Source organism: Peromyscus eremicus, chromosome 17 (assembly GCF_949786415.1).
Source record: "Peromyscus eremicus chromosome 17, PerEre_H2_v1, whole genome shotgun sequence".
In the NCBI taxonomy this organism is placed as follows: domain Eukaryota; kingdom Metazoa; phylum Chordata; class Mammalia; order Rodentia; family Cricetidae; genus Peromyscus; species Peromyscus eremicus.
In genome coordinates, this window is record NC_081433.1 from 58044391 (window position 1) to 58071064 (window position 26674).

Below are 26674 nucleotides of genomic sequence, written 5' to 3' on the forward strand. Positions count from 1 at the left end.
GTCGCTGGGTTTGGTGGCAGCTTCAGTGGATGCCTTTTAGTAAAAGTGGCCTAGGGCCTGGAGAGATGGCCCAGCAGCTGAGCACTTGCAGCTCTCCCAAAGGATCCAGCCTCCATCCCTCAGTTAAAGGTGGGACTTCATGAGCCCCGCCCGCATCCATGCTAGGAGTTTGGTTGGGGTGGTCCTGTGCAGGCCTTGTGAGTGCGGTCACAGCAGCTGTGAGTTACTTACAACCCTGTCTTGTCTGGCAAGATGGTTTGATACAGACATCCTCCCCTCTGGCTCTCACTGCCTGCTTCCTACCTGGGAAGCACGCCACCACACTCCCCAAAGGCCTTGCCTCTTACAAGTCCACCACCTCCTAAGTTCACAGAGAGCCAGACTTCCAGCACACAGCCTTTCTAGCCACAAGCTCTCGCCAAACTGTGGCACACATTCAGCTAGGATGAATCACTGTAAGAGAAGGAAAAAAAAAATGAGCTAATGAAGCCAGACATGATGGAACACGCCTTTAATCCCAGCACTCAGGAGGCAGAGTGGGCAGATCTCTGAGTTGAGGCCAGGGCTACACAGAAACTCTGTCAGGGGTTGGGGGGCGTGGAGTTAATAGGGTGAGCAAGGGAGCATAAGGAAAGTGGGCAGACGCTTCCAGAATCCTCTGCCAAAGCACGTCACATACCATGCGCTTCACCCCACATGAACAGACTGCCAACATGGGAAGGGGTGGTCTGCCAGGTAAGGGCAGTGTCTGCACCCAGGTTTCTATGGGGGCAATCATGGAGACTCCCTCCTCCCAGTGAGCATGTGCATGCTTAACACAGACCATTGTGTGTGTGCAGGTAGTTAGCACCACACTGAGCCATCCAGATAAGATAAGATTTGCTTTTTGTGGTTTTTGACCGAGGATCATTATGAAGCCCAGGCTGCTCTAGAATCCTGCAGCAGTCCTGACACAGCCTCTGGGTGCTGGGATGACAGGCAATCTTCACCTAACCCTGCTATCTTTGTTCTGAGCCCTTAATATGTCATGGGTAAGAGGAGGCTGCTGGCTCAGATCTCAGGCCACCACAACCTATGTGTGCCATGGAGGGATCCCAGCTCCCACCTCACAGGACAGCAGGGAGAGCCGGGAAGATGAGGTGGGGTGGGGCTGGAAAGGAGAGGTGAACGGTGGCCACAGAGGCACACTAAGAGCCTTCCTACAGGGGTTAAGAACACTTACTGCTCTTGCAGAGGCCGCTGGTTCTAGTACACCACCCACCCGGTGGCTCACCACCATCCTTAACTCCAGTCCCAGAGGACTGGCAAACCTGGGCTCTAACAGTAGGCACACATATGGTGCACAGACACACATGCTAGCCAAACACCCATACACACAAAAAGTAACATCCTATACGCATCATAGTTGACATCCCTGTAGTTTTTTTTTTTTTTTTTTTTTTTGTTGTTGTTTTTTAAGATTTATTTATTATGTATGCACTCTTCTTCCTGCAGGCCAGAAGAGGGCACCAGATCTCACTACAGAGGGTTGGGAGCCACCATGTGGTTGCTGGGAATTGAACTCAGGACCTCTGGAAGAACAGCCAGTGCTCTTAACCTCTGAGCCATCTCTCCAGCCCAACATCCCTGTAGTATTATCTGGCCCTCAGAAGGAACTCTTCACATCTGGTCCTGCCAGACGTATGCGGTCTGGGTTCCACATCAGCATTCACAGAGCAGGGTTCAAGGCCAAGGTTTGGTACCCAGAGTCTTCCGGGAATAATAATAGTGTGTGTCTTTGAGCAGAGAGATGCTTTTCAATGTAACAGGAGGGTAATGACAACAAAAGGATCCCAGATAAAAATGGCATTAAGGGGCAGAGTGTGGGATCCAAGCTGGTCTTCCCTAGCACTGGAGAAGTTAGGACAGGAGGGAGAAGGGTGTGAGGCCAGTGTGGACTATTTACGGGGTTTGGGGAAGGCTTTTTTGGGGGGGCGGGGGAGGCTTTTTAACTTTATTTTTCTGTGTTTGTTTTGCCTGCATGTATGTCTGTGCACCACATTCATGCCTGGTGCCCATGGAGGCCAGAAGATGCATCGAATGAATCCCCTGGAGCCAGAGTTACAAGTGAGCCACCATGTGGATCCTTGGAACCAAATCCTGGTATTCAAGCAAGGGCAGCCAGTGGTCCTAACCATTGAGCTGTCTCTCCAGGCCTTGGGCAGGTTTTTAACACAATCACAGACTTAAAATATCTTCCCCAAAGTCAAGTTTGAGTATATTTTATCGCTCAGTCCCCGTGAGTAGGCACTACTTCCTGTTGCCCCCCTTGTGAGCTGCCCCGGGTAGCGTGTCTTCTGTCTGTGCGTTTGCCTGCTCTGGCTGTATGCCAGTTGTAAGGACACACACCCTTCTGTGCCTGGCCGCTGTTGCTCAGCAACAACTTCTGGTGTTTTCTTTTGTTGAGACAGGGTCTCATTGTGTAGCCCTAGCTGGCCTATTCTTGATATGTAGACCAGGCTGGCCTTGGATTAACTGAGGTCTAACTGCTTCTGCTTCCCAAGGGCTGCCATTCAAGGCCAGGGCCATCATACCCAGCAGCAGCAAGTTATTAGTTTATACAAGTTACAGCCTGCGGCAGAACTTCCCTCTCTCCAGTGTGTGGTGCCGTGTTTTGAGTGTGTCTTCCAAGGTTCCTAGGCTCACAGCTCAAGCCCAATGTAGAAGTAGATCCTTTTTTTTTTTTTTAACTTAAAAAATGTATTTTTTTTTCCTGTGTGTATATGTGTTCAGAGGTCAGAGGACAGCTTGTAGGAGGAGTCACTGTGTGATTCCTAGGGACCAAACTCAGGTCATCATGCTCGGCAGCAAGTGCAGTTACCCCCTGAGCCATCCTATCCCCTGCCCACCCTCCCTTTTTTGAGATAGGATACAGCCCAGACTGTATCTAGCTTTCCTCCTGCCTCGACCTCTCCAAGTGCTGGGATGAGAGGTACGCCATCATTTCTTCTGCCTCAACCTTGACATCCAGTATGGTACCTGCACAGAACTCAAGCCCAGCCAACGTTTGTGAAACGAATGAATGAACAAGGGAAGGAGTAGAAGCAGATGCCCTAGGCAGAGAGAAGTACAAAATGGCAGCTCTGCCCCTTCCCTGTCTGCCCCCTGTCCCGAGTCTGTGGCCCAAACGGATGTGGTTTGGCTGCAGCTACCTACCCTGAGGATGGTCCACTCCAGCTCACCCCATGAGGTCAACGAAAGAAGCTGACACAGAGGGAGAGGGGCCTCAGGGTCCCCGTTACCTTCCATCAGGCATCCCTGTTTACACTGCCTTGGTGGCCGCCACGGCCCCCTTCCTTCCTCTGGGAGCTGTGTGTCCGTTTGTGAACCACAGACATGGCGGGTGGGGGAATTCTACTTTAACTGCTGACAGGAAGATGTTATCCTGTGGAAGACCGCAGCCCAAGAGCTAAGCTGAAACAGCTCATGTTCTCCGAGACTGAGCCCCATGCACATAAGAACCGCGAAGACCTGTCCGACCAGATGACACTACTTCTGTCCTTCACCAGAGAAGCTGGGGACCAGGCCAGAGCAAGCAAGTGTGAGGAGCATCAGAGAGGTCAAGGGAGTTGGCCCAGCCAGTGAAATCAGAGCCCATCTCACCTGGAGCCAAGTCAAAAGGCACCAAATTAAGTCATAATAATCGCCCGGATGAACTGACTCAGCTGAGCCCCTGGGCCCTTTGCTTGAGTGGGTCTATCATGGGGACAACCCTGGTTTCCTTCTCTGTTTTCCTTTGTCAGCCCAAAGACTCCCAAGCCCACACCACCCAGGGAAGAGCTGTGTGTGTGTGTGTGTGTGTGTGTGTGTGTGTGTGTGTGTGTGTGTGAAAGGCTCCCAGCTCCATCCTAGAAGGTGTCAACTTCCAGATGCCCTGGAGAGAAGAAAGTACCTTTGCCACCTGGTATGGAGCCAAGAGAGGCTGAGGCAGGCTGTTCACAGCCAAGTCAGCTTTGCCTGTTAGGCAAAGGGACACATCACCCAGGACCCAGGGTATGCACAGGAGTCCCCACACAATGTTTTAGTTCATTTTAAAATCAGAGAGAAGTCAGGCATGGACTGGACCTGCAGCTCAATTAGCAAGGTGCTCGCCTATGATGATGAAGCGCTGGGTCCCATAGTCACGCCTATGATCCCAGCACTCCCAGAGGTGGAAGCAACAAGAGCAGGGTTTCGCAGCAGCCTCAGCCTCAGTATAGTGGGTTCCAGGCCAGCCAGGGCTCCACGAGACCCTGTCCTAGAAAAACAAACAAACAAGATAAAATAAATGGTCATTCTGGTTTTGTTTTCTTTGGTTTTGTTTGGATTTTGAGTTTGAGTCTCCCTATGTATCCCAGGCTAACCTGAAAACCCAAATCCTCCTGCCTCAGGCTTCTAAATGCTGGGATTATAAACCTGAGCCATCACGCTTTTATGTTGGTCTGGAGGCAACACAGAATGTCATTTCAAGCGTGTTTTGCAAAGGAAGGCAAGACAGAGCTGTGTGTGCAGTCTGTCCTTCAGTGTCTCTCCAACCTCAGGGCCTTTGCACATGCTATTCTCTGTCTACACACTCTTCCTGCACTCCATACCCACTGAGCAGTCTACTTGCCCCCTTTCACTTTCTGACTGCGACACCCCCATTTCCTGGCAGACGACTACCTCGGGCTGCAATAAGGGCAGGAAACGCAGCTCAGCTGGCAGAGTGCTTGTCTAGCAAGCTTGAAGTTCTGGGTTCCATCGCCAGCACCGCATAATCTTGGCATGATGGTACAGGCCTGCCAGCACTCAGGAGGTGGAGGCAGGAGGATCGGGAGTTCAAGGGCATCCTCAGCTACATAGTAAATTCCAGGCTAGCCTGGGCTACATGAGACTGTCTCAAAAGGGAAGGAGGGGCTGCAGCTGTCTCAGGGGATCCATGGAGCCGGTAGCAAATAGGTACTGAGCAAACCCTTGGCAGGAGCCAGTATCAGCTTCAGCTATAGATACAAGCCCTGAGCTCGGTCCCGCCCTTGTTCACCTGCTGGAGGAAACAGGAACTGCCTGGGGCTGCCCGCCCTGCCCCTCTGACGTGCAGACCCTGAAGTGAAACTTAGGCTCCAGCGGCCGCTCAAGAGCCCTGCAGGACACAGCCCAGGCTCTCCAAGGTATGTGTCCTACATCCTGAACTCCACATCTGGACTCCCGGCATCCCTGCATCCCTACATTCCCCAACTGCAGAGCCTCTGTGGCTCCAGCTCTGGGTGGAGTGGGGCTGGGAGATAAGGGAAAGGCTTACCAGGGAAGGGAACCGTTTGCAGGCTCTGTCATGGTTGGCCACACCTGCCATTCCAGCACTCTGGGGGCCAAGGCAGGCCAGGTCATGAGTTTGAGGCTAGCTTCAGCTACATAGAGAGACCTGTTTCAAAGAAACCATCGACCCACTAGCCCTGCGTCCTAAGAAAATACCCTTAGCCTTAATGAGGGTAAGACAGAGAGATAAAGTCCCTCCATCTCCTTGGGATCCAGCTGGAGCCAGCAGAGGAAGGAACAATGAGGAATCTCAAGGGGAGGGAACACTGCCAGGGGTTTTCATAGGCAAGGGAGGCAGGAAGGCTGGCTGGAGGAAAGGACATTTGCATTGGGTCTTGAAAGAAGTGTAGGAGTGCTCTGAGGTAAAAAGAGAATTCTGTGCCAGCTTATGACTGGGTTCAGCTGTATTTTATACAGAGGCAGATGTAGAGTCCCTTCATGACGGGATACATTCTGGGAGATGCCTTGGTAGGTGATTTTGTCACAGCGTGTACTTGGTTGCCTGCTGCACCCCTGGGGACCGGGACTCCAATCTGCATGAATACTGTCAGAACTGGAGCACCATGGAGGTGTCTGTGCCTGCATGGTGAATAATGAAATAAGAAAAGGGAAGTAAAAAGGGAGGGCTGACAAGATGGCTCAGTAGATAAAGCATTTGGCAGAGGGTCGTGAGGACCTGAGTGCAGATCCCCAGAACCCAAGTAAAGTCTGGCAGGCAATCCATGGCCACCTGTCATCCCGGCGTGGGAGGTGGAGGCAGGAGAGCCCCAGGGCAGCTGGCTAGTCAGACTCACGGAAGCTGCCAGCTCCAGCTTATTCAGAGACTCTGCTTCAATACGTAAGGGGGAGAGTAAATGAAGAAGACACTTGATGTCAATTTCAGGCCTACATACATCTGCACACGTGCGTGTCCGTACACTTGGACACACACACACACACACACACACACACACACACACACTAATTTTTTTTTTTTTCAAGACAGAGTTTCTCTATGTAACAGTCCTAGCTGTCCTGGATCTCACTCTGTAGACCAGGCTGGTTTCAAACTCACAGAGATCCGCCTGGCTCTGCCTCCCGAGTGCTGGGATTAAAGGTGTGCACCACCACTGCCCGGCTACACTAAACATTTTTAAATATCAGAATGAGATTGGAGAGAAGGGTAAACAGTTAAGAGTGCACACTGCTCCTGCAGAGGATCTGAGTTCAGTTCCCAGCACCTGCATTGGGAGGCTCACAACCACCTGTAAATCCATCTCCAGGGATCTAGTGTACCTTCTGGCCTCCAGTGGTACCTGCACACACATGGCTGATAAACATTTATACACACATACACAGAGAGAGAGAAGCACACACATACACATAAATAAAAATAAAAACCTTTTAAAAATAAATAAGCAATAAAATAAATAAAAACCAGAGAATAGGAGAGTTTCAGCTCCACTATTATTATTTTCAAGAGTGGTCTATAAACTCCTGATCCTTCTGTCTCCACCTTGTAAGTACTGAAATGGCAGATGTACATCACCACATTTGGCCTTTTGTTTTTAATTCAGGGTCTCCCAGCATCGTCCTGGTAGCTTTGAGCTCATGGTAGTCCTGCCTCAGCCTCCCAAGTCAGACCCCTGTGGCAATAGCCTGGGGTCCTGGCACAGTGTAAACTGGGTTAAATAGAGTAGGCCTGTCATCCCAGCACTTGGGACAGGGAGGTGAGATGATCAGGAGTTCAAGGTTATCCTTAGCTACACTAAGGCCAGCCTGGTCTATATAACTCTGTCTCAAAAAATAAAAATAAAACAGAAAAGAAAGAGGCCGCCTCTGACCTTTCCATATATACAGGTGTGTAAGCAATCTATATAATGTATAATGTGTTGACTATGTAGTACTTTGTCCCAGCCATCCCCTTCCAAAGATGTCACCTAGGGACAGAAGTTAAGGCCTCGAGCAGTTAAGTGTGTGACTTCACAAAGCAGCTATGTACGGTAGAATTTGAACCCAGATAATCTGCCTCTAATTCCAGATGCTTTGATGCCGGTGATCCCAGGCCTCATCCTGGGGAGACCCTAGCCTGGAAGAGACAGTTCACCTCCATGGAACCCCTGCTGAGAGAGAGGGAACAGGAAATGGAGACAGAGACAGTGTGCAGCTTGGTTATCAAGTGTTCATTAATGGATTCGGTTAATGACTTTCCTCTGAGTGCCTCTGGGCCACACCTCAGGGAATGAGTTTGCTGTCTGGGAAGAAAGTCAACACAGCCACCCCGTGTCAACAGACCCCTCCCTGTGGGATCAGCCCATCATCCAGGGCTGGAGGTGGGGACTGCACACACAGCTCAGGTCTAGGGACTGAGTGGAGAGTGACTGAGGCCCCGGGAAGAGCTTCTTGCTGGTTTTCCTTCAGCTTAACACTTAATACTGTTGTGCATTTCAGGACCAAGTCCATTATATGTCATCAGCCCACAAAGCCCTGCGGTACCCTGAGTGTAAACCAACCAACATGAGTGTGAATTAACAGCACACAGGAGGAGCTATCACCCAAGGAGGTAGAGGTAGGAGGGTTGGGGGTTCAAGGCCATCCTTGTCTACATGGTTCGTTTCAGGCTAGCTTGTCTCATTAACCAAACCAAGAGCCCGCTTAGTCCATAAAATGCTTCCTGTGTGAGCATTAAGGCCTGAGTTCAGATGTGCCTTCCAGCAGGCATGGAGACAACAGAGAAAAACAAAGGCCCAGCACGGGGTGGGTGTTGGGGGGTATGGGAGGACTCCTGGGATTCTGTGACCAGCCCCAGCTTTAGTGACAGACCTTTCTCAGAATATAAGGTGAGGTATGAAGAAACTTTCCCTCTTCCCCCAAGGTGACCGCCTTCCTTGGATGCCATGGCAGAAGCCGGGAAGCTGCCCCCACCACTGCCCCCTCGGCTGGACTGGTTTGTGCACACCCAAGTGGACCCACTGGTCCAATACGGGATCCCGGAGTGGTTCCACGGCACCATCTCTCGAGAGTAAGGACATAATGATAACCCCCATCCTGCCATATCCTCCTTCTTAGTCGTCACCCCTAACCACAGTGAACATTTGGGGGTGTACCCAGGTGGCAAGCCCCCTGTTCACACCATTCTCAGATTAGCTCCCGGCCATGGGAACAGATAAGGTTAGATACCCTGCCTGAGGTCACACAGCAGATGCATAGCACAGCTGGGCTCTAGACTCTGCATCAGATGGATCGTAGCCCCGGCTTTTTCACCTGGGGTACTGTGCTCCACCTAAGAGGATTTCAGATCTGGGACAGGCAGGCAGGGGCTGTGGGAGATAGGAGATCTACTTCAGGGTCAACATCAGAGGCCTCCAAGTGTCCACAACCCAGCGCTTCAAACCACCAAGAAAGACAGGGTATTATTTACTTATTCAGAGGCTGTGGCTATGGCTTGATTGGTAAAGTGCTTGTAGCTTAGTTGATAGAGTGCTTGTAACTCAGTTGGTAGAGTGCTTGCCTGGCATACACAAAACCCTTAGTTCTGTTCCCACTCTGCATAAACCAGGCGTAATGTCATCCCAGTACTCAGAAGGTGGAGGGTGGAGGATCAGGAGTTCAAGTTCATCCTCAGCTGTATAGTGAGTGTGAGGCCAGCCTGAGCTACATGAGACCTTTCCCCCACAGAAAAGAAAGGCAGCCTGAGAGTGCAGGGCTGCAAGCTCCAGGGCCTGTCAGGTGTGCCCGGGTCAGGGTCAGGATTCCCAGGTCAGGGTCAGGGTTCCCTGGTCAGGGTCAGGGTTCCCAGGTCAGGGTCAGGGTTCCCAGGTCAGGTCAGGGTTCCCAGGTCAGGGTCAGGGTTCCCGGGTCAGGGTCAGGGTTCCCGGGTCAGGGTCAGGGTTCCCGGGTCAGGGTCAGGGTTCCCGGGTCAGGGTGAGGGTTCCCAGGTCAGGGTGAGGGTTCCCGGGTCAGGGTCAGGGTTCCCGGGTCAGGGTCAGGGTTCCCGGGTCAGGGTCAGGGTTCCCGGGTCAGGGTGAGGGTTCCCGGGTCAGGGTCAGGGTTCCCAGGTCAGGGTCAGGGTTCCCAGGTCAGGGTCAGGGTTCCCGGGTCAGGGTCAGGGTTCCCGGGTCAGGGTCAGGTGTTCTCAGGTCAGGTCAGGGTTCTCAGGTCAGGTCAGGGTTCCCGGGTCAGGGTCAGGGTTCCCGGGTCAGGGTGAGGGTTCCCGGGTCAGGGTCAGGGTTCCCGGGTCAGGGTCAGGGTTCCCGGGTCAGGGTGAGGGTTCCCGGGTCAGGGTCAGGGTTCCCGGGTCAGGGTGAGGGTTCCCGGGTCAGGGTCAGGGTTCCCATGGCAGGGTCAGGTGTTCCCAGGTCAGGGCCAGGGTTCCCAGGTCAGGGCCAGGGTTCCCAGGTCAGGGCCAGGGTTCCCAGGTCAGGGTCAGGGTTCCCAGGTCAGGGTCAGGGTTCCCAGGTCAGGGTCAGGGTTCCCAGGTCAGGGTCAGGGTTCCCAGGTCAGGTCAGGGTTCCCAGGTCAGGTCAAGGTTCCCGGGCTCTCGGCTTCCTATGTAAGGGCTCACATGAATTTGCAAAAGCAGCAAAACTGTCTCATTAAGACAAAGCAATGGTGCAGGTTAGTCAGGGTTACACTGTCAAGACTGACGACAGCAGGGGCCAGTGAGATGGCTCAGGGGTTAAGGGTGCTTGTAGCCAAACTTGACAATGCAAGTTCAATTCCTGGGACCCCCAAGGAGAAAACCAACTCTGTGGACTGTCCTCTGACTTCTGAGTATGTCGTAGCACATTTGATGGCCTGGCTGTCCTTGAAATAGGCTGGCCTCAAACTCACAGGTATCCGCCTGCCTCTGCCTCCTGAGTACTAGGACCAAAGGTGTGTACTCCAAGAGAAGGCGTTTTGGTGCTGAGGGAGTGTACTGTGGGTGGTTCCGTTTTGATTCACAGGCTTGAAATAGATAGGTCTTGCTCATGGTGCATGCCTTTTCTATAATGCATCTGATTCTAGTCACATGCATGCCCAGTTATACACAGGTGTAAGATTTGCCCCAAAAGCCCTTGAAGGACACCGTTTGCCGTGTACATGCACACTAGATCAGTTGTGGCTGGGTCAGAAGTTTTCTTTCTTTGTAACGAGATAGTTACATTTTTGTTGTATTTTATTTATTATGTGTGTGGAGGTCAGAGGTCAGCTTGTGAAAGTCGGTTCTCTCCTTCTATCCCAGGGATTGAATTCAGGCAGACAGGCTTGGCAGAACCATCTGGCCAGCCCGGATCAGCCCTTCACTTCTTCCTCCTCGATACCCTGGGAATACACTTGAATAGAAACTAAATTTGACTGTTTTTAGGGGTAGGGAAACTTACCCCATTCTTTTTTTTGTTTTGTTTTGTTTTGTTTTTGGAGACAGGGTTTCTCTGTGTAGCTTTGCGCCTTTTCCTGGAACTCACTTGGTAGCCCAGGCTGGCCTCAAACTCACAGAGATCCGCCTGGCTCTGCCTCCCGAGTGCTGGGATTCAAGGCGTGCGCCACCACCGCCCGGCTACTTACCCCACTCTTAAGTGAGAGATGTACAGGTGGCCCGATGCACGTGGGGGTCCAAGGTTGCTCTGTGCGTTGTTCAGAGGGGTGGGGGTGGACAGGCACGCACAGAGAGGCGAGAGAGCTGGGCGCCATGTGCAATAGTAAGAGCCCTGTGCATAACCAGAGCCAGATGGAGCCCTGGGTTGCTAAGCCATCCTCTGTGCTGGCCTGCCTCCATATCCAGCCATCTCCTTCCTCTGTGCCTCTCCAGAGCTGCTGAGAACCTGCTGGAGTCACAACCTCTGGGGACCTTTCTCATCCGAGTCAGCCACAGCCATGTGGGCTACACCCTTTCCTACAAGTAAGGCCGTGGGGGAGGTTAGGCCCAGGAGAGGGACAAAGGCACCTCATGCATAAGGGGCCTGCCCAGTGTGCAGGCCTGGAACACCGGGGCAGACCTGAGACCTGGGTTGGAGGATAGGGCAGGCAGAGATCTGAGGGTGGCCCCTGCCTCCTTCCACACTTCACCTTCAGATTAGTGACGTGAGTCTGGGTCAGGGAAGTCAGGGCTGCGAGCTCCTGGGGCCTCACAGCCTGATTTTGGCATCTTAGAGCATTCACAGGAAAGCCTGCCTCCCTCCCTCCCTCCCTCCCTCCCTCCCTTCTTTCCCCTCTTCTTTCCTTCCTTCTCTATCTCTGTCTTCCTATTTGGAAGAGGGTTTCATAGCCAGGTTGTCTTGAACTGGCTGTGTAGTATGGGGTGCACATCTGTTAACCCAGCATGGGAAGGCTGAGTCGGGGGATCTGAAATTCAAGGTCCTCCTTGGCTACATAGTAAGTTTAAGTGTAGCCTGGACTCCATGAGATGGTGTCTTTAAAATGAAAAGATTACTATCATTTTGCTAGTACTGTTTGGTTGAGACTGAGTCTCACCATGTAGCCCAGGCTGGCTTCCAACCCTCCATCCTCTTGCCCTGAGTCTCCCAAGGCAGGGATGACAGGCAGGCACCGCAATTAGCTCGTATCCCCTTATTTCATCCACCCAAGAACTCCTGAGGTGGGCCTTAGAAACCCTGCGTGGAACTGGGGAAATCTAGGCCCAGTGGCTGCATCCCAACCCCAGCAGTGCCTCCACAGAGCCCAGACCTGCTGCCGTCACTTCATGGTGAAGCTCTCGGACCACGGGACTTTCATCCTTGCTGGGGACCACGTAACCCACGCCTCTCTGGACGCCCTGGTCACTTTCCACCAGCAGAAACCCATTCGGCCATACGGGGAGCTGCTGACGCAAGCCTGCGGGCAGGTGGGGGCGAGGGGACCCCAGATGGGGGCCAGAGAGTGCCAGAGGCCCTAGCATGGGATCCACAGGGGTTCATCTGCAGGAATGGCTTTCCTCTGAGGCTGGTGGGCGTGGCTTACCTTATGTGAACTGGGCTCTTTCAGTTAATGAATGAGTGTGGCCTAAACCTGCTGTGGGAGGGGCTCTTTCCACCATCTGAGACTTGTGGGCAGGGCTCTTTCATCCCCGAGGCTGGTGGGCGTGGCCTAGACACTGTGGGCGGGCTCTTCCCCTGAGGCCCGGTGGGCGTGGCCTGGGTTCTGATATCGGCTTTTAGAGGCCTCCAAACCAGGGTTCTCCCCATCCCAGCCTTTCCCACTGCTGAGTCTGAGCCCTACATCTCTTCCACACCTTGCAGAAGGATCCAGCAAACGTGGACTACGAAGATCTCTTCCTGTACTCGAATGCCCTCGCTCAGGATGCTGAAAGCCGAGGTGGTGGCCCCACAGATGTTCAGAGGCCTTCTTCCTGCCCTCCTGAAGAGGTAGGTCCCGGGTGGCACCTCCAGCCTGGGTCTGGCAGAGAAAGATGCTAGAGCAGGCCCTTTCTAGAAAGAGTTCTCTTCTGTAGCTAGGTAATTAAAGAAAAAAACAACTTCCCAGTGATTTCTAGACTCGGATTAGATTCCACGTTGCGGTCTCGGGTTGTGTGTTGCTCAGTGATAGAGTGCTTGTCAGGGGTGCCTAAGGCTCGGGGTTCCATCTCTACCCCATCAGAAGCAACCAGGAACTCTGGAACTTCAGCCCCTCCCCCTGAGCTGCTTCTTGTGTTCTGACCCATCAAGCCACCCTGAGAACCTTTGGTGCTGTTCTCCTCCAGGCCCTTCCTCCTAGGACCCTCCAGAGGGCCATTGCACTTTCCAGGATTCTTCTTTTAGAAGCCATTCAAGGGTCTCCCTCCCTAGTTCCTGGATCTTAAGTTTCCCCACACATATCACCCCGTGTGGTCACTGCAGAGAACCACTTCCAACTTGAGAGGCTTTTGTTTATTCTGAGTGTGTATGTTTTACTTTCTGTTTCTCCCCTCAAACCTGTGGCCCAGGTGGCTCATTCTGCACTGCTGTCCTCACCCCTCCAAGAGGACCTGGCATAGTTTTTGTTTGTTTGTGTTGAGACAAGGTCTCTCTATGTAGCCCTGGCTGGCCTGAACTCCCTATGTAATCCAGGCTGGTTTCAAACTCACAGAGATCCTCCTGCCTCAGCCTCCTGAGTGTTAGGATTAAAGGTGTGCACCACCAGGGGGCTGGAGAGATGGTTCAGAGGTTAAGAGCTTTGGCTGCTCTTCTACAGGTCCTGAGTTCAATTCCCAGTAACTACATGGTGGCTCACAACCATCTATAATAAGATCTGGTGCCTTCTTATGGTGTGCAGACATACATGCAGGCAAAACACTGTATGCATAATAAATAAATAAATCTAAAAAAAAAAAGGCGTGCACCACCAGGCCCGGCCAGGTCACCATTTGAAGGAGCCAAGCTAATGAATCTTCAGTGTAGATGGGTGAATAAGTGATGGATATGTGCCTTGTGGCTCCTCGAGGCTAGTGGGGCCTTTAGGTTGAGGCCATGTTGTACTCCAGGCTTCCTGTGTTGCAGGGAAGTTCTGACAGCGGTGGGCATGAAGCAAGCTGGTGTTTTGGACATCTGTTTGGGTGCAAGTCAGAGAAGACATCCCGGAGGCGGGTTTCAGGGAGCTGGGAGATGAGGATGAGGGCAGCTAGACACAGAGATTCAGGAGGGGCATTCCCAGAGTGGGGGATGTGTGCAAAGGCCCTGGGGCTTGTGTGTCTACAGAACAGAGTGACAAATGGCAATACATGGACCACTGTGGCTAGGGACCTCAGGGGTACTTAGTGATCCTATCTGCTACACCCCCCCCTCCCAATGGAGAAAGGTGGGGCAAATGTTGATAATAGAAGCCGTCCCCAAAAGCATGTTGGGTAAATTCATTGAGCCACGCCCCCAGCCTAGCTGTAATTCTTTTGAGAAAATTTGCCAAACCTTGGGAGCGGTGGTGAAGCCACACACAGAAATGGGCAGAATGGGGCAGGGATCGGGCTTGGGAGCTGCAGTGCCCTGAGGCAAGGTTGTGGGGTTGCCTGGAGCTTTGCTGATCAGCTGGGTCCCCGGCCTCCCCTTCTCTGTTCCGTGTTCCCAGTTCCAGGCTCCTAAAAGGAAGCTTTCTGCAGCAACTGATGGAAAGCTTGCATCAGCCCCCTGCTCCCCAAAAGCACTTTTTGGGGAGGCGGGACAGAGACTGTGGAAGAGCCTGAGGACGCTGCCAGACACCAGCCGGAGGGTAAAACAGAGACTCACTTCACACCTGTCGGCCACGAACCTGCTCGGGGACATCAGGCGTGAGGCGCAGCATCGCAGCCCTATGACTCGAGCATCCAGCTGGGACAGCTCTCGCCACTCCGCGGACCCCTGTGCAGCCACCTCTCTCCAAAACCCCTCAGAGTCCCCGGCCTGGAGAGGCGGAGAAGCCACCTTCACAGCCTCTAGGCCTGCCAGCTGGAGGGAGGCGGTCTCAGGGGTCAAGGCCTGGCGTGGCAAGGTGGTGAGGGCCCTGTCGGTCCAGGCAACCAAGCCAGAACCTGTAGACTTGCCAGAAGCCCAGGACTGGCTACCTGAGGAATACCTCCCACCACCACCTTTCGCCCCTGGGTACTGACAGCGCCCCCTCTATCTTGGGCACCGGCCTCTTCTTTCCAGTCCCCACCCCTGTCCTCACAACCAGAGAGCTGTGTTAAAGAGGTTACGGGGCTGAATTCTGCAGTTGCCAGCAGAGGGACCTGATTATTCTAATAATAATAGAAGTACCTCTTTAGGGACTCGGGTGAGATGGCCCAGCGGTAAGAGGGTAAAGGCGTTTGCAGGCAAGCGTGACTACCTGAGTTCGATCCCCGGTACTCACATGATGGAGGGTGAGTCCCGACTCCTGACAGTTGCCCTCCGACCTCCACATACATGTTTTGATATACACACGTAGTAAATATAACTTTAAAAATAATTACCGCAGTGACTTGGTGGGCAGAGCACATGCCAGGCCTGTGTCCCAACCTCTCTGACCGTGGGTTAGCCATCTGTATCCATGGGCTCCACATTTCACATTCAGCCACATTAGCCTACTTAGTGAATTCCAGACCAGTGTTAAAAAAAAAAAAAAAAATCAGAGCAGGCCAGATGACTCCAGTAAGGCACTTGCAGCTAAGCCTGAGGATCTGGGTTTGAGCCCCAGGACCCATGGTGGAAGGAGATCCGATTCCTATAAGCTGTCCTCTGACCTCCACACATGTGCCCCTGTCCATGCCAACAAATAAAAAAATTGAAAGCCAACGTGGACAGCCTTTGAGGAACAACAGCCAAAATTGTCCCCTGACATCTGCCTGCACGAGAACACACATGAGCACATGCACTCCCCCCCCCCAAAAAAAAACCCACAAAGGCATCTGTCCAAGGTGAGGGTTCGCAGTGGCCTCTGAAGGCATTCCTACATTAAAGTGCTGTGTGATCTTTGATGAACATAGACCTCTCTGGGCCCATTTCTTCACTTGGGAGACGGGGAAGACAGCAATCCCTTCTCAGGAGGAGCATATAGAAAAGAGGCAGGGAGGACCTGGGCTTCTGTCACCATCATCATCGAGACAGGGTCTCATTATGTATTCCTGGCTGTGCCAGAACTGACGGAGATCTACCCGCCTCTGCCTCCTGAGTGATGAGGTTAAAGTTGTACCACACCAGGCCTGTCCTGTTTTCATTTTTATTTTTTTTATTTTTTTGTTTTGAGATAAGGTCTCTCTGTGTACCCCTGGCTGTCCTGGAACTCACTCTGTAGACCAGGCTAGCCTTGAACTCACAGAGATCTGCCTGCCTTTGCCTCCCAAGTGCTAGGATTAATGGCCTGCGCCACCACCAACCGGCTAGAACTATTTTCATTTTTAAATGTGTATATGTGGGTATGTGTGTGCACATAAGTGCAGTTGCCCATGGTGGCCAGAAGGTGGCATCAGGTCTGCTGGAATGGGAGGTTCAAGCAGTTGAGAGTCACCACCACGTAGCTGCTGGAACCCAACCCAAGGACCAAGTCCTCTGCAAGAGCAGCAGGTGCTGCTAATAGCTGAGCCATCTCTCCAGCCCCAGAACCTGATGCTTTTAATCACTGGAGTGAGTGGTCTGGGAAGATTCTGGGTGGCTGGGCCGTGTGGTGGGATCACCACCTAGCGGGAAGGCGGGTGCCCTACACAAAGACCCTGGGACAACCTTGGGCTCCTGGAATTTACAAGACATGGAGGTGTGAGTGAAAAATGAGGCACTCATGGGCTCAAGTTGGCCTCTGGAAAGGAGCTATGGTGTGGCTTGGACAGCCTTCATATGTTAACTGTGGAGTTCCTGCCCCTCTAGACTTTGAGGTCTAGAAGTCAGTTTGTTGTATGAATGGAAGATGGCAACGTAGAGTGGGTGTGGCCACACAGCAAAAGGCAAAGATCCTGAGGCAGGTTTGATTCCTGTTTATTCAGAGACATCAGAGTCAAGATGGGTGAGGGTCAGGCCTTGTCCTCCGGGCACTGTCAGATACGGATGTGGAAGGTGCTGCGTACAGAAAATAGAGGCATCACTGATAGCTTGAAAATAGATACTGGGTCCCCAATACTCTCTCTTCTAGACCCAGAGGCAAGCAGGGATCCACAGGAATATGGACACCCTAGAAATCACAGACAGTAATTCTCCTGCCCCTATGAGACTTAGGCTACAGGTCAACATCAGGGGTCATTCCTCAGGCTTCCACACTATATTTTATAAAATATTTACCTGTTTATTTGTGTGTGTGTGTGTGTGTGTGTATGCACGTGCGCACACTTGTGCAAACACATACGTGCTTGGATATGAGTATATGCAGTATGTTACATGCAGGAGCCTGCAGAGGCCAGAAGAGGGCATCAGATCCCCTGGAACTGGAGTTACAGGCAGTTGTGAGCCACCATGTGGGTGCTGGGAACAGAACCCAGGTCTTTGGCCTGAGCAGCAATCACTCTTAATCACTGAGCCCTCTCACCAGCCCCAGAGACCTGTTTTTCATTTGCTTAGTTTGGGGTTTTGAAAACCTTGGCTCAGTCTGTAGTTCAGGAAGCCCTGGAACTCACCGTAATCCTCCTGCCTCAGACTTCTGGATGCTTCAACTACAGGTATGTGTGTGCCACCATGCCAGATCTCCATGGGGATCTTAGGCACCTATCTGGATAAGCATTCACACCCCCGCCTCTCCCCAGATTGGCTGTCGGCCCTCTCTGAGCCTCAGTTTATTCCTCTGATAAACGGAAGTGTTTAGGCTTCAATTGATGGCACAGGGCTTTAACCTCAGCACTTAGGAGGTAGAGGCAGGTGAATCTCTGTGAGTTCAAGACCCGTCTGGTCTACATAGAGAGTTCCAGGCCAGCCAGGTCTAAATAGTGAGACCTTTTCTGAGAAAAAGTAAACCAAACAACTAAACATAAGAATGGATGGATGTGGCCCTGGCCCACAGTCCACCAACTCTGTGTTAACCATGCACCCACCCCCCCAGCCCTGCATTTGGGGCTCTGACCCTACTCTAAACTGCTGAGGACAACTGTGTGGACAGTTCACAGCAAAATCTGTGGCAGTTGATGGAAACGCTGCTTCTGTCCACAGGAAATGCCCTGGTTATGATTCTCAGACAGAGTGGGCTGAAGCCACAGAATCTGGGGAAGCTCCCTGAGGTCTCAGATGACGCAGCAGGAATTCTCATCCCTGGGTCTGAACCTGCACCTGAGGAAGTCTGGCGCCCGCAGGATCATGTTTTGGAAGTCCTCCAGGGACAGGCGCCCATCATGGTCGCTGTCTGCCTCATCCAACACCTTCTCACAGACCAGGGTCACCTCCTCAGCACTCAGCTCCCCACGGGTCAGCCGGGTCACCGTCTGCTCCAGGTCCCACGCGCAGATGTAGTCGTCATTGTTGAAGTCTGTGAGGCCGACAGTAGGGCTGGGGACCCCAGGTGGCAGGAGAACATGTCTGTCCCCAGGCTTTGGAATTGCACAGGGATGCCTGGAACTCATGTGCCAGTTACTGATCACCTACTGATGACCCTAGAGCTTCGCACCCTAGGCACTGAGAGCCATCCCAGCCATCGTGACAACTGTTTCTTATACAACACCCACTGTATGTCAGGCACCACGATGACTGATTTTCTCTTACTTAAGCAAGCATTTATTGAGTGCCTTCTGTTTGCCAGCCATTGGGATAACTTCATCTATCCATCCACTCAGTCAACTAATTGAGCACTCACTGTGTGCCAGGCACCATATCTACTCATTCAAGAAATATTTACTAAGCCGGGCGGTGGTGGCGCACGCCTTTAATCCCAGCACTCGGGAGGCAGAGCCAGGTGGATCTCTGTGAGTTCGAGGCCAGCCTGGACTACCAAGTGAGTTCCAGGAAAGGCGCAAAGCTACACAGAGAAACCCTGTCTCGAAAAAAAAAAAAAAAAAAAAAAAAAAGAAATATTTACTAGGTACCTACTGTGTGGCATATATGTTAACTTTTTTGGGGGGAGGCATTTATTCACTTAACAAGTATTTGTTAAGTACATACTATGTACCAGGCATCATAATTGCTTTTTATTCATTCACTGACCCATCAAGTATGTATTGAATACCTACTGCTTGCCAGCAACTGTGGTAGTGATTTGTCATTCATTAACTCTCCCTACACATGCTAAAATAAATAATAATGTAAAAGGTTGTTTTAAGTGTTTAGACCTGTGCCTGCCCACGGAGCTGCACACACGCTCCTGATGACTTCCACGGCGGATGTGGCCGAGGTCAGGGACACCGAGGACATGCCCAGGAGCACAAGAGAATCAGTCAACAGAGGGATCATCATGTATGGGGTCTGTGAGCTGTTGGGGCCTGGGAGAGTTTTATTGGTCCACTTACTGAGCACCTACTGTGTATTGGATACCTTAGCAACTGTTCTTCATTGACTCACTTGTGCATATTAAGTGTCTATTATGGGCCAGGCTGTTCTTCCACATGCCGTCATTCAGAAAATACTGGACATCTATATGCACTCTGAACAGAGACAGATGGGGATATGGCTCAGGGGTGGAGCCCCTGCCTAGAACCCCCAGGGAGGGGCTGGGGGCGTGGCTTGGTGGAGCCCCTGTGTAGGATCCCCCAGTGAGGGGCTGGGGGCATGGCTCAGGGGTGGAGCCCCTGCATAGGATCCCCCAGTGAGGAGCTGTAGATGTTGCTGTAAGCAGAGGGCACAGCGAGAGCAAATGTCCTGAGGCTGGAAGCATTTGATAAATTCAAAAAAGGGTGAGCCTAATGTGGCTGGAATAGTGTACACGGAGATCTGGGATAGGGTGGAGGCCCTGGCTATGTGGGCATTGGAGTCCCTGGGGAGATGAGCATTATATGGTCTCTGTCTGGTTCCCAGCCCAGGACCCTGCACGCACCATAAATCTTAAAGGCATAGTAGGCCTTCAGGTCCCGTGGAGCCATCTCACTCATCACTGAGAACATATCCAAGAAGTTCTCTAAGGTCATGTGACCATCTCCATCTTGAGAGAAGACCTGTGCAATCCTCTGGCGGAAAGGGTTATCCTAGGGACAGGAAGGCAAATATCTGCTCTTCAGGGCTTCCCCAGACCCCAGGTGTCATCCCTGCCCCATTCCCCAGGACCCAGGGGTCTGGAACAGGAAGTCTGGCTGCTCTCACCTGTGCACCCCATTTCCACTTCCACAAGATGCTTGTGGTCCAAGGAAGCCAATCAGAAGCTGACATCCACCTGCCAGCCATAACTGAGGGACATGTGACTCAAACTAACCAATCAGATACTTTCTGAGGCTTGTACCTCTTTCCAGAGGCGAGATGGTGATCCTGTAGGTGTAGGGGGCCTGTCCAAGTCCACCATGACTACTCCTTGAGTTTTCTAATTTTAGTGCGTGCCTGTGTGTGTGTGTGTGTGTGTGTGTGTGTGTGTGTGTGTGTGCTCACTCTTTCTCTCATTTTAGTTTTTAAATAATTTTTTACTTATTGTTTGACAATTACATTCACATATGTAATATCTTTTTTAAAAAAAAACTAGATTTAGGGTCTGGAGAGATGGCTCAGTGGGTAAGAGCTCTGGCTGCTCTTCCAGAGGACCCAGGTTCAGTGTCCAGCACCCACATGGTGGCTCCCAACCATCTGTAGCTCCAGTTCCTAGGGATCCAACTCCCTCTTCTGGCCTCTGAAAACACAAGGCATGCACATGGTGTATAGACATACATGCTGGCAAATCACTCATACACATATCATAAAATATTTTTTAAAAATAAAATATAAAGCTGGGGGCGGTTGGGGATGTAGCTCAGTGGTAGAGCACTTGCCTAGCAAGTACAAGGCCTTGGGTTCAGTCAACAGCTGAAAGAAAGAAAGAAAGAAAGAAAGAAAGAAAGAAAGAAAGAAAGAAAGAAAGAAAGAAAGGAAGGAAGGAAGAAAAGCAAGCAAGTTGGGTATGATGGTGCACACATTTAATCTCAGCACTGGGGAGACATAGACAGGTAGATTTATGCAGTGAGTTTTAGGGCTACGTAGATTGTCTCAAAAAACCAAAAGCAAAATAAAATTAAAAATAAATTAAGGTTTATTTAATTTTAATGGTGTGTTTGTGTGTGTGTGTGTGTGTGTGTGTGTGTGTGTACATGTGAGTACAGGTGCTTTCTTATATCCCCTCTTGGAGGGAAACATCTTTGTTCTTTGTTGTTGTTTTGAAACAGGGTTTCTCTGTATAGCTCTGGCTGTCCTGGAACTTGCTCTGTAGACCAGGCTGGCCTCCAACTCACAAGATCCTCCTGCCACTGCCTCCCGAGTACTGGAATTAAAAGTGTGCGCCACCACTGCCCAACAGAGGGAAACTTCTTTTTTTTTTTTTTTTTTTTTTTGGTTTTTCGAGACAGGGTTTCTCTGTGTAGCTTTGCGCCTCTCCTGGAACTCACTTGGTAGCCCAGGCTGGCCTCGAACTCACAGAGATCCGCCTGGCTCTGCCTCCCGAGTGCTGGGATTAAAGGCGTGCACCACCACCGCCCGGCTGAGGGAAACTTCTTAAGGCACAGATGTAGAAAGGGAGGAAAAACAAGATGCTCTAGGACTGTGGTTCTCAGCCTTCCCAACGCTGTGACCCTTTGACACAGTTCCTCATGTTGTAGTGACCCCCAACCATAAAATTATTTTCATTGCTACTTCATAACTGTAATTTTAATACTATTATGAATCATAATGTACACATCTGTGTTTCCCAATGGTCTTAGGCAACCCCCATGAAAGAGTCATTTGACCCCCAAAGGAATCACAACCCACAGGTTGAGAACCACTGGTTAAGGGGAAGAGAAACGCTCCATCCTGCAGGGTAGTTCATTAATACCTGAAGCACACAAAGTAGCCTCAGGAAGTCCCTGAAACCAGCTAGATTCACTAACCCTTTCCTCTCCAAGAGCTTATATGCTCTAAGGACTGCTGAGGGATGCTCTCAGACAAGCTGGGCCACTTAAAAGAGGCTCAGACATGAAGAGGTTTAGGCCAACTGAGTCACTTGGAAGGGACATTCTCCAACCTGCTGAGCCACCTGCAGGGTGTGCAGTGTGCTCCAGGATGCCAGCTCTGTGTCACTTGTGCTGGGGTGGGCTTCGGTGATGCGGCTGTCTGTGAGTCATTTCTGCTCCTGAGAGCAACCCGTGGTGGTTTGAATCAGAACAGCCCCCGTAGGCTCATATATTTGAATTCTTAGTCACCAGGGAGTGGAACTACTTGAGAAGAATTAGAAGGTGTGGCCTTGTTGGAGGAAATGTGGAGGAAGTGTGTCGCGTGAGGTGGGCTTTGAGGTTCCAAAGGCCCAAGCCAGGCCCAATGGCTCTCCTTCTTGCTGCCTGTGGATTGGGATGCAGAACTCTCAGCTACTTCTGCACCATGTCTGCCTGTGTGCCACCTTGTTTCCTGCCATGATAATGAACTAAACCTCTGAAACTGTAAGCAAGCCCCAATAAGAGTTGCCCTGGTCACTGGGTGGTGGCCGCACGTGTCTTTAATTTCAGCACTTGGGAGGCAGAGCCAGGTGGATCTCTGTGAGTTCAAGGCCAGCCTGGTCTACAGAGCGAGATCCAGGACAGCCACCAAAACTACACAGAGAAACCCTGTCTCAAAAAAAAAAAAAAAAAAAAAAAAAAAAAAGAGTTGCTGTGGTCACAGTGTCCCTTCACATCAATAGAACAGTGACCAAAACAGGACCCCAATAAAACTCATTGGTTCACCAAGGTGGGCTCTGGGAATATCTGTACTTTGGTCTGTCGTCTGGGTGAGTAGATGTCTATTCATGTTTCCTCAGGACTGGTGCCACACATCACCTCTGAGTGACACCACAGACAGAATCAGATCCCCCAGAGCTGGAGTTACAAGTGGTTCTTTACACACATATACACATTCCCCGATACACACACACTCCCCATATATACTCCCCTGACACACACATCATCTCCATACACACACGCAGCCCCTCCACACACATCTCTCACACACCCGTACACCACCACGAGCACCACACAAACACGTCCCCCTTCCACACACACATCTTCCCATACACACACACACGCACATACACACACGCACACACACATACACACACACACACATTTTGCCCATACATACACACATTCCCCTCACCCATATCCCCCCACATTTCCCTCACACACATCCCCCCACATTCCCCTCACACACATGTCCCCACATTCCCCTCACACACATCCCCCCACATTCCCCTCACACACATGCCTCCACATTCCCCTCACACACATCCCCCCACATTCCCCTCACACACATGCCTCCACATTCCCCTCACAACATCCCCCCACATTCCCCTCACACACATCCCCCCACATTCCCCTCACACACATCCCCCCACATTCCCTTCACACACATCCCCCCACATTCCCCTCACACACATGCCTCCACATTCCCCTCACACACATCCCTCCACATTCCCCTCACACACGTCCCCCCACATTCCCCTCACACACATCCCCCCACATTCCCCTCACTCATCCCTCTCACAGGCACACACACCTCTCTTATCCTCCCACACCTTTGGTGTCTCCTTCCCAACTCGTGACTAAGTGCTTTGTCTTTCTGATTTCTTCCTTCCTTGTTTCCTTTTTTTTTCTTTTTCTTTTTATTTAATTTATTTATTTATTTTGAGGTAGGAGCTCACTATGTGGGTGGCCTGGAACTTGCAGTGTACCCTAGAGCAGCCTCGAACTCACAGAGACCTGCTTGCGTCTCCAGGAGACGTGTGCCACCACGCCCCAGCCCACGACCGGGTTTCAACCTTGCTTCTCTTGTAGCAGCTGTGTCTCTCTGAGCCCCAGTTTTCTTTTCTGTGAAAGGGGGACACCAGCAGCTTCCACCTCATAAGAACGCGATGTCTGCATTCCGTTTTCCCTCTGTCCCCACAGCCCAGCCATACCTTCAGCTCTGGCATGCTGCCAATCAGCTCGTAGGGAACCTTCACCTCAGGACAGGTGGTATAGTCGAGGGGCACCACCTGGGGGGCCAGGTCCTGGTAGCGATAGAAGAGCCTGGTGTGGGGAGAGAGAAGCCAGGGAAGGCTGGGAGCCAAGAGGCGGAAGGGACTTGTCCCTCTTCTTATCCACTGGCAGTTACTCACTCCACAAGGAAGGACGCTGGGTCCCCAGAGCCTCAGGCCAGAGTCTGACCCTGGAGCACACAGAACCAGAAATAGGCACCTGTCTCCCTGTCAGACAAGGCCAGGGTGCAGAGGGGAAGCAGAAACAAGGTAAGGAGGAAGAAGGGCTTCCTGGAGGAGGAGGCATTGGTGTTGGGCTTACAAGTAGGAATAGGAGTTGACCCGGAAGATGGAACTAGAAGAAGGAGGCGTTAATGACTGATCCATCATCCCATAGCCAATATTTGAGGGACCTGGCTATATAACCTATACAATTCATTATTACGTCAGCAGGATCCCGTCTCTGCTGACCCCTCCACCCAAGTCTCAGGCTTTCTTCACTCTCTCCACACTAGGAGGCAGCTTTCCCCAGTCGGGCAGGGCACAAACAGTTAATGTTCAGATCTTTTTTTTTTTTTTGAGACAGGGTCTCCATATATAGCCTAGGCTATCTCATGCTCTTCCTGCTTCAGCCCCCCAAGGCTTGTGCTACCACTTCTGGTTGATTTTTTTAAAAGGGAGTCTACAAAACACCGGTGACACTGTGCCCTCCTCCAAGAGCCCATCCTTGACATATCTCTGATGTCCCCAAGCTGCCAAGAACTTTCTCGGAGGAACAAGGGTCCCAAACGCCCCACCCCCTTGTCTGGGGTCCTCCAGGCAATGCCCTGAGTGTGTTCATCTTTCCTTTAAATGTGTTTTTACAGTTATGTTATGTATTGATATGTGTACATGTGTGTGCATGCTACAGCCAATGTATCAAGGTCAGAAGACAACTAATGGGAGTGGATTCTCTCCTGCAGTGTGAGCCCTGGGGTCTGAAATTGGTTCTCAGGCTTGGCAGCAAGGACTTTTATTTGCTGAGCCATATTGGGGACTCACAGAGTTTGTCTTTCTTTGTGGTATCCAGTGAGTCCCTCTCTCCTCCCGGTCTCGGTTACTCTGTTTGGCAATCTGGAATCTTGGGCCAGTCGAAATGCCAGACTCACCATGACTCTGCCTGTCTGCCCTGGAAACAGAAGTCCTCCATGCCCAAGCCTCAGTTTCCCCACCAGTAATCTGATCATGATGGCCAAAGTGACCCTGCCAACTGTCCTCTCACAGACAATGGGCGATGGGTGAGAGGTGTGCCCATCAATAATGGATGCCCTGTGCCCACACAAGAGGGGCTCAGCCCTGAGCGCCCCACAGCTGAACCCCAGCCGGCTTGGGTTTCACGGCTCCAAGTTCACGGATAATGGTCCAACAGACAGAACGGTGACACGGGAGGTTCATTTGTGTCCATCCTGCTGGGCTCAGGCCAGGGACCTGCAGCCATCCAGGAGCTACCCACCTTCACACCCCTCACGGCTCCGAGCTGGCCTCCCAACCTCAGAATGCCAATGTGCCTCTCCAGGGCTCCAGCACCTTCCGTGGCTCCCTGCTACCATTGGGTAAAAGTACAAATTCCTCAGAACAAAAACTCCGCCAGTGTGACAGGATGCGACTTCTCAGCCAACCGTATCTGCCTCAGCCCACTGACCTGGAGGCAACATCCACATCAAAGCTTTAACCTTGACGGTGCTATCTTGACTCCCTTCATATTGCAAAAGACACAGAGCATGGTGGAGTATGCTTGTGATCCCAGCACTCAGGAGGCAGAGGCAGGCGGATCTCTGTGAGTTCGAGGCTCCCTTGGTCTACAGAGCGAGTTCCAGGACAGCCAGAGCTACACAGAGAAAAACTGTTTCAAAGACAAAAACAACAACAAAAACAAAAAAAACACCAACAAAAAACCAAGGGGAACCAAAATGACGAAGTGGCTCATCTGGTAAAGACGCTTGCTGACTTGCCGCCAAGCCTGGTGACCTGAGTTTGACCCCTGAGAGCCACATGGTAGAAAGAGAACATCTGAACCATCTGGACTCTGTCTCCAGCACCCAAAGGAGGTAGGAAAGAATCAACCCCACAAAATGTCATTTGACATTTACACATGCACCCTGGCACATGTGCACACACATTTGCACACTCACATGTCATGCTCCCCACAACAATAATAATAATTCAAAAAAAAAAAAAACACCTTGCAGGCAGCTACAGTGGCACACACCTGAGACCCCAGGACTCAAGAGGAAAGTCTGAGGCTAGCCTGAGCTCCTGCTCAAACCAAACCAAACAACAGACTGCACAAAGGTCCAGCAGTGACTAGAAAGTTGTTTTGGGGTGTCGCCTCCCCACTGACCTCATGATCTCCTTCCTCGTGAAGAAAGTACAGTCCTGTGGGGAGAGAAACTGGCTTGGCCCAGACCTGCATCTCTCCGTGTGCCCCTCCAGTCACTCCAAACCCACGCAGACAGCCTGATGTCACAAACAAGGCTCTGCGGAGACTCTTGGCTGCCTGTATCCCACACCAGGCTGTGCCAGAGGGCAGAACCCGCCGCCCACACACACCTGGTATTCCTCCAGCTGCTCATGAGTGAACACAGTCTGCTTGTTGCCCATGCTGGGGACCGCAGTCTTGAGTCTACTGGAACTGAAGTTACAGGTGGCTCCTCAGGGGCACCCAGGCACAGTGTCTGAGCAGATGCCCTGGCTGTCACCCGCCCACCCATCCCGTCACCCCAAGCTTAGTGAGGCTCAGGTTACAGCCTGGCTCTCTCTGGGCAACCATTTGAATGTGTCCACAGGTGAGGAACGAGGGCCGTGGGAGGTCCCCGAGGAGCCAGGATCATCACCGTCTGGTGAGACTGGTGGTCTAGGACACCTTCAGGGACACCACACATACACCCCAGCTCAAATCCCAGCTTTC

The 26674-nt window shown here is 51.7% G+C and overlaps 2 protein-coding genes across 2 annotated transcripts; one reads left to right on the top strand and one right to left on the bottom strand.

The window, feature by feature from the left end:
* Window positions 1-8180: 8180 nt before the first annotated feature.
* Hsh2d (hematopoietic SH2 domain containing) lies at window positions 8181-15581 on the top strand. The gene is made up of 5 exons (XM_059244692.1): window positions 8181-8311; window positions 11081-11170; window positions 11947-12112; window positions 12507-12632; window positions 14305-15581. The coding sequence occupies exons 1-5, from the start codon at window positions 8187-8189 to the stop codon at window positions 14818-14820; spliced, it is 1023 nt and encodes a 340-aa protein (XP_059100675.1). The 5' UTR covers window positions 8181-8186; the 3' UTR covers window positions 14821-15581.
* A 2136-nt stretch (window positions 15582-17717) lies between these two features.
* On the bottom strand, window positions 17718-26367 carry Cib3 (calcium and integrin binding family member 3). The gene is made up of 5 exons (XM_059244479.1): window positions 26317-26367; window positions 26108-26193; window positions 23668-23779; window positions 19627-19774; window positions 17718-18129 (listed from the first exon to the last, which is right to left on the bottom strand). Exons 1-5 carry the CDS (start codon window positions 26365-26367, stop codon window positions 17888-17890), a joined length of 639 nt encoding a protein of 212 aa, XP_059100462.1. The 3' UTR covers window positions 17718-17887.
* Between the last annotated feature and the right edge of the window lie 307 nt (window positions 26368-26674).

Bases quoted from the DNA above. Each gene is read 5' to 3' on its own strand.
- Hsh2d (XM_059244692.1), top strand. From the start codon at position 8,187: ATGGCAGAAGCCGGGAAGCTGCCCCCACCACTGCCCCCTCGGCTGGAC. The intron at 12,113-12,506 runs GTGGGGGCGAGG...CACACCTTGCAG, and splicing joins TGACGCAAGCCTGCGGGCAG to AAGGATCCAGCAAACGTGGA. The intron at 12,633-14,304 runs GTAGGTCCCGGG...CCGTGTTCCCAG, and splicing joins CTTCCTGCCCTCCTGAAGAG to TTCCAGGCTCCTAAAAGGAA.
- Cib3 (XM_059244479.1), bottom strand. From the start codon at position 26,367: ATGGGCAACAAGCAGACTGTGTTCACTCATGAGCAGCTGGAGGAATAC. The intron at 26,194-26,316 runs GTGTGTGTGGGC...GAGTGACTGGAG, and splicing joins AGCAGCTGGAGGAATACCAG to GGGCACACGGAGAGATGCAG. The intron at 19,775-23,667 runs GTATGGCTGGGC...TCCTGTCCCTAG, and splicing joins GCAGCATGCCAGAGCTGAAG to GATAACCCTTTCCGCCAGAG.